Source organism: Emys orbicularis, chromosome 1 (genome assembly GCF_028017835.1).
Source record: "Emys orbicularis isolate rEmyOrb1 chromosome 1, rEmyOrb1.hap1, whole genome shotgun sequence".
Lineage (NCBI taxonomy): Eukaryota > Metazoa > Chordata > Testudines > Emydidae > Emys > Emys orbicularis.
In genome coordinates, this window is record NC_088683.1 from 34,518,880 (window position 1) to 34,530,955 (window position 12,076).

The following is a 12,076-nucleotide window of genomic DNA, read 5'->3' on the forward strand; positions in this document are numbered from 1 at the left end:
TGAGCATTACTAAGCTTTATTACCCAGTACAACAGTACCTTTTCCATGGCATCACACACCTGCATGACAATGGTCCCGACCATAGATCTTCCCATGCATAATTGGTTTGCTATGGACTGGTAACATTTGGCCAGAGGGCAATTGTGATCTGCTTGTCCATGGGTATGGGACGTCACAAGTTGGTAAACTGCCATGGTAACTCTGGGGTTAGTTCTGCAGAGCGCTTCCAAATAGTTGCTTTCGCCATCCTGAAGTTCTGTTGCCACTGTTGGTCATCCCAGTTCTATCAAACAATCTTTTTCCCACCAATATATTCTGAAGACCCTCCTGCTGTTGGAGGAACTGCTGCTACATCTGCTTAGTGGTGTGGCAGGCAAAGTCCATGCCAAATTCATCTGGCTTTGAGTGCTGAAATACATCCCAAGCAGCCTCTGTGCATTTGAGCTTGACAGCATAGCGACATGGAGACTTGTTAGGTCCATATTGGCTGACGGCAATTTGAAAATGGCGTTAGCCCACCCATAAAGGAAGTACGGGGCAGAGCCAGATGAATCATGGGATTTAAGAGTTTGAACTAGCATGGCTTCCACTATGCATCCCACAGTGCACAGCAAGAAAAATCCAAGAATGCCTGACTGCTGAGTGGTTTGCAAATGAGCATGGGATACCCTTAGAGAATGTCATGCTATCAGTTTGCAACAAATGGCTGCCATGGGTACACAATGATACACATTGGCAGAGGGCACACTGTCCCATGTGCACGCTGTTACTGTGACTTGTGTAATGCTCATTTCCTGACTCACTCCCTCCCTCCCTGTAGGCAAGCCCTGAGTTAACTAAAGGGGTGAAGTTCAAGTACAGTAGTTAAAGAGCATTAAACCCCTTTGTGGAGACTCTAATTCAGAAGTAAAGTGGTCTTAGTTCGCTTTCTTATACATGAGTTTAATGCGCTTTAACTAATGTGCTTTAATTTCACATCTTTAGTTAATTTGGCTGAACATGCCTCAACAGGGTTAAAGCTCTTCCACCCCGCTGTGTGCCCATGTAGGACCTATTCCAATTGGATTGCCAGGTGCAGTTCTTGTCGGCTCCCTGCTCTCGAACATAGCTTTTGGGTAGTTGGGGGCTTTTTAAAGGCTGTCTTGTTGTGTTCTAATAGCTAAGTAGGGTCTTCCTGGGTCACTTATTTGACAGGAGACCATCAAAGAATGCTTCCGGTAACTTTCCTCATGGAGTTGGTATTTAATCAATGCTCTACTACATTTTTAAGAAGGTGATAAAAAAACAAAGGTCTTGAGCATTAATGGTATCAAAAGATCTCATGATACCTCTTCTCATGGTAGGAATGTTAATCTTCCTGACCAAATTGTGTCTTCTACTTGTTATTTCCTTTTCATCTAGTGATAAATCCCCCTGCAATATTGATTGGATACTGTAGTCTTCACTTCCTGTTTTAACTACTGTGTAGGGGTGGTGTTACAAAGTATCAAACCGAAGTATACTCACTTCCATTCAGGTCATTTGGAAAGGAAGAACATTAAACAAAGAACTAAACTGAGGAGTGGTAACAATTGTATTTTTGAATTGGTCAGAAGTCTGGTTTTAAAAAATACAAACCATCATATGTTTGGGGGCAGAGAAAGATCCCCTCATCTCGTAAATCTAACATTAAAGGCAAATACGCTAAAAGGCAATTTACAATTAACAAATTGAGACACTTCTCACTAAACCTCTGGCTATGTAATGTTACTGTGTCTGTCTCAAATGTTTTCCATGTTGGAAATAGTTTTGAAGTCAAGAAAATGCTCAGGGACTGTCACTATGATGTCTACGGCCTGGTCTACACTACGAGTTTAGGTCGACTTTAGCCGCGTTAAATCGAATTAAGCCTGGACACGTTTACACGACGAAGCCCTTTCTTTCGACTTAAAGGGCCCTTTAAACCGGTTTCTTTACACCACCTCCGACGAGGGGATTAGCGATAAAATCGGCCTTAGGGGGTCGGAATTGGGTTAGTGTGGACGGAATTCGACTTTATTGGCCTCCGGGAGCTATCCCACAGTGCTTCATTGTGACCGCTCTGGACAGCACTCTCAACTCAGATGCACTGGCCAGGTAGACCGGAAAAGCCCCACGAACGTTTGAATTTCATTTCCTGTTTGCTCAGCGTGGAGAGCACAGGTGACCATGCAGAGCTCATCAGCACAGGTAACCGTGATGGAGTCCCAGTCCCAGTCCCAGGATAGCAAAAGAGCTCCAGCCTGGACCGAACGGGAGGTACGGGATCTGCTCGCCATCTGGGGAGATGAATCAGTGCTGGCCGAACTCCGAAGCAGTAAAAGAAATGGCAAAATATTAGAAAAGGTCTCCAAGGCCATGAAGGACAGAGGCCATAAGAGGGACGCACAGCAGTGCCGCATGAAAATTAAGGAGCTAAGGCAAGCCTACCACAAATCCAGAGAAGCAAACGGAAGGTCCGGGGCTGAGCCGCAAACATGCCGCTTCTATGCGGAGCTGTATGCCATTCTAGGGGGTGCAGCCACCACTACCCCAAGCGTGTGCTATGAGTCCCTCACTGGAGAAAGACACAGGGAAGCGGGTTCGGCGGACGAGGAAGATGAGGATGGAGAGAACATAGATAGCTCACAGCAGCAAGGAAGCGGAGAAACCGGTTTCCCCAACAGCCAGGATATGTTTATCACCCTGGACCTGGAACCAGTAACCCCCGAACTCACCCAAGACCCTGTGGGCACACAGGGGTCCTCTGGTGAGTGTACCTTTGTAAATATTACACATGGTTTAAAAACAAGCGTGTTTAATGATTAATGATTAATTTGCCCTGGCAATCGCGGCCAGTAAAGCTACTGGAAAAGTCAGTTAACGTGTATGGGGATGGAGCGGAAATCCTCCAGGGACATCTCCAGAAAGCTCTCCTTCATGTACTCCCCAAAGCCTTTGCAAAATGTTTCTGGGGAGGGCTGCCTTATCCCGTCCGCCATGGTAGGACACTTTACCACGCCAGGCCAGTAGCACGTAGTCTGGAATCATTGCATAACAAAGCATGGCAGCGTATGGTCCCGGTGTTTGCTGGCATGCAGACAACATCCATTCCTTATCGCTCTTTGTTATCCTCAGGAGAGTGATATCATTCACGGTCACCTGGTTGAAATGGGGTGATTTTATTAAGGGGACATTCAGAGGTGCCCCTTCCTGCTCTGCTGAACAGAAATATTCCCCGCTGTTAACCACGCGGTGGGGGGGAGGGGTGAATTGTCCATCCCAGAGAATTGGGTGTGTGGGGGGGAGGGGAGTTAGTTGGGTTTGTGCTGCATGTTAAAGCTGAAACCGCAGCCCCTCCTTTTACATTGCAAACCCATTTTAAATGGCCAACCCAACCGGTGCTTGGTATGGTTAATGAGAGCAGTACTGTTTTAAACCATCCCCACTTGTTAACAAGGTTAAAAAAGCCAAAAGACTGTGTCTTACCATGGCTGCCTGCAAGCTGAAATCTGTGGCCTGGCACTGCGTGAGTGATCTCTCACACAAAACCGGCAGGCCCTCAATATAAGAGGAAAAATGCGACCTTGTAACGAAAGCACATGTGCTGTGTGATGTGAACATCAAAATCTAACGTGAAAGACTGTACCCATTGTTCTCTAAAATGTATCTTTTTTTTAACAACCTCTCCCTTCTCCTCCACCAGCTGCAAATGTTTCACCTTCACAGAGGCTAGTGAATATTAGAAAACGTAAGCGAAGGACGCGTGACGAAATGTTCACTGAACTACAGACTGCCTCCCACGCTGACAGAGCACAGCAGAATGTGTGGAGGCAGTCAATGACTGATTTTAAAAAAGCCCAATATGAGCGAGAGGAGAGGTGGCGGGCTGAAGAGCAGAGGTTGCGTGCTGAAACGCGGGCTGAAGAGGAGAAGTGGCGTCAGCTTGTAATCAGAAAGCAAGAATCGATGCTCCGGCTGCTGGAGCATCAAAGTGATATGCTCCTGCGTATGGTTGAGCTGCAGGAAAGGCAGCAGGAGCAGAGACCGCCGCTACAGCCCCTCTGTAACCAACAGCCCTCCTCCCCAAGTCCCATTGCCTCCTCACCCAGATGCCCAAGAACACGGTGGGGGGGCCTCCGGCCACCCAATCACTCCAGCCTAGATGATTTCCAGTGCAATAAGTTTTAAAGTGCAGTGTGTCCTTTTCCTTCCCTCCTCCCCCACCCATCCCGGGCTACCTGTGCAATTATCCCCCTAGTTGTGTGCTGAATTAATAAAGAATGCATGAATGTGAAGTAACAATGACTTTATTGCCTCTGCAAGTGGTGCTTGAAGAGGGGAGGGTAGGGGAGGGTGGGGTGCTTGGTTTACAGGGTAGTAGAGTTAACCGGGTGGGTGGGGGGGCTGCGATTTCATCAAGGAGAAACAAACAGAAGTTTCACACCGTAGCCTGGCCAGTCACAAAACTAGTTTTCAAAGCTTCTCTGATGCGCACCGCGCCCTGCTGTGCTGCTCTAACCGACCTGGTGTCTGGCTGCGCGTAATCAGCGGCCAGGCGATTTGCCTCTACCTCCCACCCTGCCATAAATGTCTCCCCCTTACTCTCACAGATATTGTGGAGCGCACAGCAAGCAGCAATAACAATGGGGATATTCTTTTTGCTAAGGTCTGAGCGAGTCAGTAAGCTGCGCCAGCGCGCTTTTTAAACGCCCAAATGCACATTCCACCACCATTCGGCACTTGCTCAGCCTGTAGTTGAACAGGTCCTGACTCCTGTCCAGGCTGCCTGTGTACGGCTTCATGAGCCATGGCATTAAGGGGTAGGCTGGGTCCCCAAGGATCACGATAGGCATTTCAACATCCCCAACGGTTATTTTCTGGTCCGGGAAGAAAGTCCCTTCCTCCAGCTTTCGAAACAGAACAGAGTGCCTGAAGACGCGAGCATCATGTACCCTTCCCGGCCAGCCCACGTTGATGTCGGTGAAACGTCCCTTGTGATCCACCAGGGCTTGCAGCAGCATTGAAAAGTACCCCTTGCGGTTTATGTACTCGGTGGCTTGGTGCGCCGGTGCCAAGATAGGGATATGGGTTCCGTCTATCGCCCCACCACAGTTTGGGAATCCCATTGCAGCAAAGCCATCCACTATGTCCTGCACGTTTCCCAGAGTCACTACCCTTGATATCACCAGGTCTCTCATTGCCCTGGCAACTTGGATCACAGCAGCCCCCACAGTAGATTTTCCCACTCCAAATTGATTCCCGACTGACCGGTAGCTGTCTGGCGTTGCAAGCTTCCACAGGGCTATCGCCACTCGCTTCTCAGCTGTGAGGGCTGCTCTCATCCTGGTATTCTGGCGCTTCAGGGCAGGGGAAAGCAAGTCACAAAGTTCCATGAAAGTGCCCTTACGCATGCGAAAGTTTCGCAGCCACTGGGCATCGTCCCAGACCTGCAACACGATGCGGTCCCACCAGTCTGTGCTTGTTTCCCGGGCCCAGAATCGGCGTTCCACGGCATGAACCTGCCCCAGTAACACCATGATTTCCACATTGCTGGGACCTGTGCCTCGTGAGAGGTCCATGTCAATTTCCTCATCACTATCGTCGCCGCGCTGCAATCGCCTCCTCCTCAGCTGGTCCTGGTTTTGCTTTTGCATGTCCAGGCTCTGCATATACTCCAGGACAATGCGCGTGGTGTTCATAGTGCTCATAATTGCCGCGGTGATCTGAGCGGGATCCGTGATCCCAGTGATAGCTATGGCGTCTGGTCTGAAAAAAGGCGCGAAACTAGTATCTAAAGACCAGGGGAAGAAGGGAGGGAGGGAGGGGCGAGTGACGACATGGCGTACAGGTACAGGGAATTAAAATCAAGAAAGGTGGCTGTGCATCAGGGAGAAATACAAACAACTGTCACACAGAATGCCCCCCCCCCCCCCCCCCCAGAGATTGAACTCCTAAGCCTGGGTTTAGCGGGCCGTTGATTTGATGGAGGGAGGGGGGAAGGAAATGAATACAGAACAAATCTATTTTTTACGTCTTAAGACGACAGTGCAGCATGACTGATAGCCCTCGGCATTTTCTGGGTGCTTGGCAGCAAATACTGGGCGCGTACCAGTATGATGATGTTGGATACCAATCATAATATACTATTTATTGCCAAAAGGCAAGGGGTTGCTGCTGTGTAGCAATGTAACCCTACGTGTGCCAGCCACATCTCTGCCAGCACCCAGATCGCCCTCGGCCTTTTCTGGGTGCTTAGCAGACAATACTTGGCAGAAAATAATATACTACGACTGGTAGCCATCATTGTCCAACGAGGACGGTTAAAGGCAAGGGGTTGCTGCTGTGTAGCAATGTAGCCCCACGTGTGCCAGCCATATGTCTGCCAGCACCCAGATCGCCCTCGGCCTCTTCTGGGTGCTCAGCAGACAATACTTGGCAGAAAATAATATACTATGACTGATATCCATGATTGTCCGACGAGGAGGGTTACCAGTCGTAATAAACCATCTACTGCCAAAAGGCAAGGGGCTGGTGCAATGCAGCCCTATGGCTGCCAGCCCCACAGCTACCAGCATCCCGATCGCCGATGAAGGCTACCACTCATGCTGCACCGTCTACCGCCAAAAGGCAGTTAGCTGCTGCTGCTGTGTAGCAATGCAGTCCCACGTCTGCCGGCACCCGGAAGACATATGGTGACGGTGAGCTGAGCTGAGCGGGCTCCATGCTTGGCGTGGTATGTTGTCTGCACAGGTAACCCAGGTAAAAAGGCGCGAATCTATTGTCTGCCGTTGCTGTGACGGCGGGGGAGGGGCCTGACGCAATGTACCCAGAACCCCCCGCGGCACTGTTTTGCATCATTCGGGCATTGCGATCTCAACCCATAATTCCAATGGGTGCCGGAGACTGCGGGAACTGTGGGATAGGTACCCATAGTGCAATGCGCCGGAAGTCGACGCTAGCCTCGGTACTGTGGACGCGGTCCGCCGACTTCATGCACTTAGAGCATTTTATGTGGGGAGACACACAATCGGCTGCATACAACCGGTTTCTATAAAACCGGCTTCTATAAATCCGACCTAATTTTGTAGTGTAGACATAGCCTAGTAGAGGTGATGCTTTTTATAAAAATAAACAATCCATTCTTAAAGTTCAATAAAGAAGTTAAGTGCTACATACATAAATAAACAGCAAGCAGAACTATTTTGGCACTCTTCTCTTTGGAATAAAGATAAAATTAATATAGAAATGAATTGTTAAAGAGATTTAAATTGCCACCAGTCTATGCCATGATGATACATTTAGACTTTTAAATGTTTAAAAATAAAACTTAATTTGTAAGGAAACCAGACATGTTCAACTGACAGATAACCACAATCTCTGATATTGAATAACAGCAGAAAGTCTCCATTGCTGAGAAAATATTGGTATTGCTGGGACAACGAAATTAGGTCTATCAGATGAATTCTTTTCTAATGGGACTAACATATCCTACAGAAAATTTTCAACAGTTGAAAATAAACGGGAGGCAGAATTCAATATTTAACTTAACACAAAGCATTGAGACAGGATGTCAAATGTCAGAGAGCCTGCATCTTGAGGCTAAATGCTGATCTAATTTAAAATATCTGGAACCAGCTATATGTCTGCATATTTTAAAAGACATGGTCTCAGTGAAATGGGTACCTGTTGTAGGGGTGAAAGATCTGGAGATATCATGTTTACTTTGATAACCTCCTAAAATAGGATTTTATTTTTTTTAACAATACATCTTTGGGTTCTGTTGTAGTGAGTCACCCTCACTGTGTCCTAGTTTTGTGTTAAAGCCATCCATACTTCATGCCAAGTTACATTTGTAGTGTACTTAAAATGGAGGACTTTACCAAATTGTAATAACATTGCGTGTCTTAAAATAGTGATTCAGTGCTTCCATCACAAAATTGCTATTGCACAAAGAGAAAAATAAATTGAAGTTAATACTGTAATTTTGTGACTGGTGGGAGGGGGAGGAATAATATATAATTGATCAATTCTTAATATTCTACAAAAATGCTTGAGATTTTTCTTTCTTTTTAATGTTATCTTTTTTTTAAAAAGAAACAAAACAAACAAAAATCCAAAGAAATAGACTGTTACAAAATGAAGCATAAATATTTGCAATTATAAAGAATAATTTAGTTTGCAACGTGTGTAGGATTGAACATGAACGTTTAATATGGTAGTGTTGTGCTTAGTATCTTAGTTATATTGTCATTTGCATTTGCTGTGGCTTAATACATTACGATAACAGATTTGAAGATGAAAGTCAGGAGTTTGTTTGTTAAGGACGATCTATGGCTAACGTGATTAACAACTATTTTTAAAAATAACTCGTTGGTTAATAAATATGAAAGTGTTCATTAGACTTAAAGATTTTTATCAATACTGGCAGGAAATGCAGCATTTAATCTCATTTCTGTATACTGTGAGTTTATACAGTGAACATTTTTATATCAACGTCCTTGGTATCCAATTTGCTTTAAGTTTAGAACCATCTCGGTTAAGAATGACATCTTACTGAAGTAATTTTTAAAGCCCCTCTTCTCAATTTGTATGAAATTTGGAACTGATGAAACCATCTTCTTTGCAATCCAATGAAATACTAGTATTGCTTGTTTGAATTGCAATTGCTTTAATTAGACTTCCTGTATAAAGCATCCAGTATTCATTTCATATGCACCTGAATATTCAAGAAGCATTCCATTTGCTAATTATGGAAACATCTTCTGACATAGGGTTTGTTTTTTAAGAAGGTTTATAAATAACGGCATATTTTTGGTTTTCTTTGATATATAGTGTTGTGTTTACATAAAACACTTAGCTGGAGACCTGAACTATCAGTTTGGATGGAAAGCAGTGATAGATACTGCATGAAGGGACTGTTGTTACTCTCTGTCTGAGGGGATCTTCTGTGGCACAGCGAGATGAGTTTAAAGTGGCACAAATATGATTTCTCATGAAGCTGCTAATATAAAATCACATAACTCCATCTAGATCGGATCTGACTTCCCAGCAAGAAATGCCGAACTTGAAGGGGCCCATATTTCATGGCAAGGTCGCTGTTAATATTTACTACTTAATCCTAAAGGAGAATCAATTTTTAAAGGAAGTTGTAGCCATAAAAAAGAATTCTAAGGCTTTCATGTTGTTTTGAAATAGTTTAATAAAATCCCTGAAATATGTTGAAGGGTTTGAATATATGTTCTGCTCTAAGATGATTTGGACTGCAAGGGCATATGCATATGTACATTTCCCCCCCTATTTTTAATGAGAAAGAGGTAGCATGCAGGTTTTTAAAAATGAATGAAATGAAAGGAATAAAATAAGGGCCACAGTGTGATTGTCAGGTTTGCCAGGTATCCAGTTCTCCATCGAAAAGGGAACTTGACAGTGTCTGTCAGCACTGCTGACCGGACGCTAAAAGCCCGGTTAGCTGCTGTAACCGGCCTCCACCCCCAAGAGGCAGGAACAGCAGCAGGTGCTGCTGGAGCCTGGAGGAGCAGTGGAATACTGAGGAACGGTTCCAGTAGAGAGAGGTACCAGCAGCTCCCCCATCCTGCCCAGTCTCTCCTCACTCACCCACCCAACCCATGGAGCGCGACTCTCCCTCCCCCACTCTGTCCCAGTCACACCCCCCCCATCCCAGGAGCGCAGCGCTCTCTCCAACATCCTGCCCCACTCACCTCTCCACCCCTAGAGCCCTGCACAGCTGGCAGGGTGAGAGTGGTGGAGAGAGCAGCGAGCGACGGTGGGGGAGGGGAGAAGAGGAGTGGGGTGCAGGGCCTCAAGGGAAAGAGGTGGAGCAGGGGGCGGGGAGGTCCTCCCGCTCAGTGTCTGGTTTTCACAAATTAGAAAGTTGGCCACCCTAGGCCACACTGAAATCTGCTAATTAACAAAATCTTTTAGCATTACTATTTTCTGTATGAACTTATTGTGTGGTTTTCTTTTTGGAAGGCAAACATCTGCTCTGCATCTTTGAGTAATTACTACTTGTAGAAAAAATATGCTTAAATCGTGTTTTTAAAAATGCACATTCTGAAGTAAGAATGTCTAAAGTTGTATTTTGTGTTCAGTTTGAACTGGAAAAAAAACAAAGGACTGGTTGAAAGATTCTTCATGTGAAGGTACTTGTTCTTGCCCTTCTAACCTTTTCAGATCCATACAGGATTGCACTGTTAACACTGTATGTCAGTTTTTCCCAAACTTGGGATGCCGCTTTTGTAGGGAAAGCCCCTGGCGGGCCGGGTCGATTTGTTTACCTGCCACATCCGCAGGTCCGGCCGATCGCGGCTCCCACTGGCCGCGGTTCGCTGCTCCAGGCCAATGGGAGCTGTTGGAAGCGGCGTGGGCCAAGGGACGTACTGGCCGCCACTTCCAGCAGCTCCCATTGGCTTGGAGCAGCAAACCGCGGCCGGTGGGAGCTGCGATCGGCTGGACCTGCGGACGTGGCAGGTAAACAAATCGACCCGGCCCGCCAGGGGCTTTCCCTACACAAGCAGCGTCCCAAGTTTGGGAGACACTGCTGTATGTAATAACTTTACTGTGATATATAATGCAGACATGAACTGTTCTTTTTCAAGGCTTAACTGTTTCCCATCTAGCTGAGTATGATTTTCTGGTCATCTCATCATATTGGGCATCCAAAATTTTGATCATAGAAATTGCTGCAAGCATCAAGCCACCAGAGTGAGGAATATCTGGTAGCAGCTAAATGGAACATCCTCTTACCCCTGCTCCCAAACCCAAGGTGTTTAAAGTAATAAAGAATTCAGTGTTTTGTATACATTTGTTCTAAGTTAATTAGAGAATTTATTTTGGGCTGCAACCTATTTCTGCTTTTAAAAAAAACGGAATAACTATTTTTATCTGAAAAAGTTTGAAATATAAATTTCATATTGAACTGTAGCTTTCATATCCCTGTAAAAATCTGATGATCGAAATGATTTTTTCCCCCTTATTTTCAGGGTTACCTTCCTGCCAATGTGGACCGAAGAGAAGGCACTTTACAGAGAAAACGAAAGGAGTATTTTGCTTTTATTGAACAATATTATGACTCCAGAAATGATGAAAATCATCAAGACACATACAGACAGGTAGAGTAGCTTATTGAAAACTCTTAACATATGTGAAAATTGAAAAATATTTTCGATAACATATTCAGTATATTCTATATTGCTTTATTACTACTTCATAGATAAGCAGAAGGATATTTTTGTTTAGCCATATGTTCAATAATTGTTTTTTGTGCTTTACCACAATTACATCTAGCAAAGACTGTTCAGTAATATTGAGCATCTTTAATTGATCTGTAATTTAGAAAATTTTGAAAAAAATTAATTTATTTCTTTGATTGTAAAACATTAAATATCAAGATATTAAATCAGTTAGGGCACTTGGTATGCAACATTATCACTTCCTGCACATGAGGGGAAACAGGCTTCAGAAAGCTTCCCCATCTCATGGGGCGGGGAGAATCAGGAGCGGCAGAAGCTCCCTAATGGGGGGGGGGAGGGCGGGAACAGCGCGGCCCCTTCCCCCTGTGGCTTTGCTCCCGGGCAGTCCCTTCCCCCCAGGACCCCACACCCCACTCGCATAGCCCTCCCGCTTTTAAAAGTGATGGGACTCCCCTGTTTCGGCACCACTGGTGGGAGTGGGAGAAGGCGGAGTTTTGAGACTCTGCTCCCCAATGCACCCAGTGGCATAGCTGGGGAGACTGTATGCTCCGACAGATACATGTCATACTTCACATTCTCCCCAGAAGAGCAGGCAGACCTGCTGCCCCTTAACAGGGTTGATCTAGCCATTAACATATTTACTGTAACAGGGTAGATCTGCAACTGTAGGCTTTTTTCTTTCCCCCCTGAACACCAGTTTTACAATACAGACTAATTTCTGGTATTAATTCCAGTTCAAATTGGGACCTTCAGCTAACCTCTTTCTTCCCAGTTCAACATTCATTCTTCCAGTTTTTTTCCAGTTGAGTCTTTAGATTATTCCCCAGTGTTCCCAAAGTCGCTTTTCCGAATGCTTTGAAGTGGCA

The 12,076-nt window shown here is 45.6% G+C and overlaps 1 protein-coding gene across 1 annotated transcript in view; it reads left to right on the plus strand.

Moving 5' to 3' along the window:
- Window positions 1-12,076, plus strand: part of TBC1D22A (TBC1 domain family member 22A) — a 456,657-nt gene that overhangs the window by 83,340 nt on the left and 361,241 nt on the right. The window contains exon 6 of the mRNA XM_065417476.1: window positions 11,001-11,129. Coding sequence (XP_065273548.1) covers window positions 11,001-11,129 — 129 coding nt within the window. The remainder of the gene's footprint in view (window positions 1-11,000; window positions 11,130-12,076) is intronic.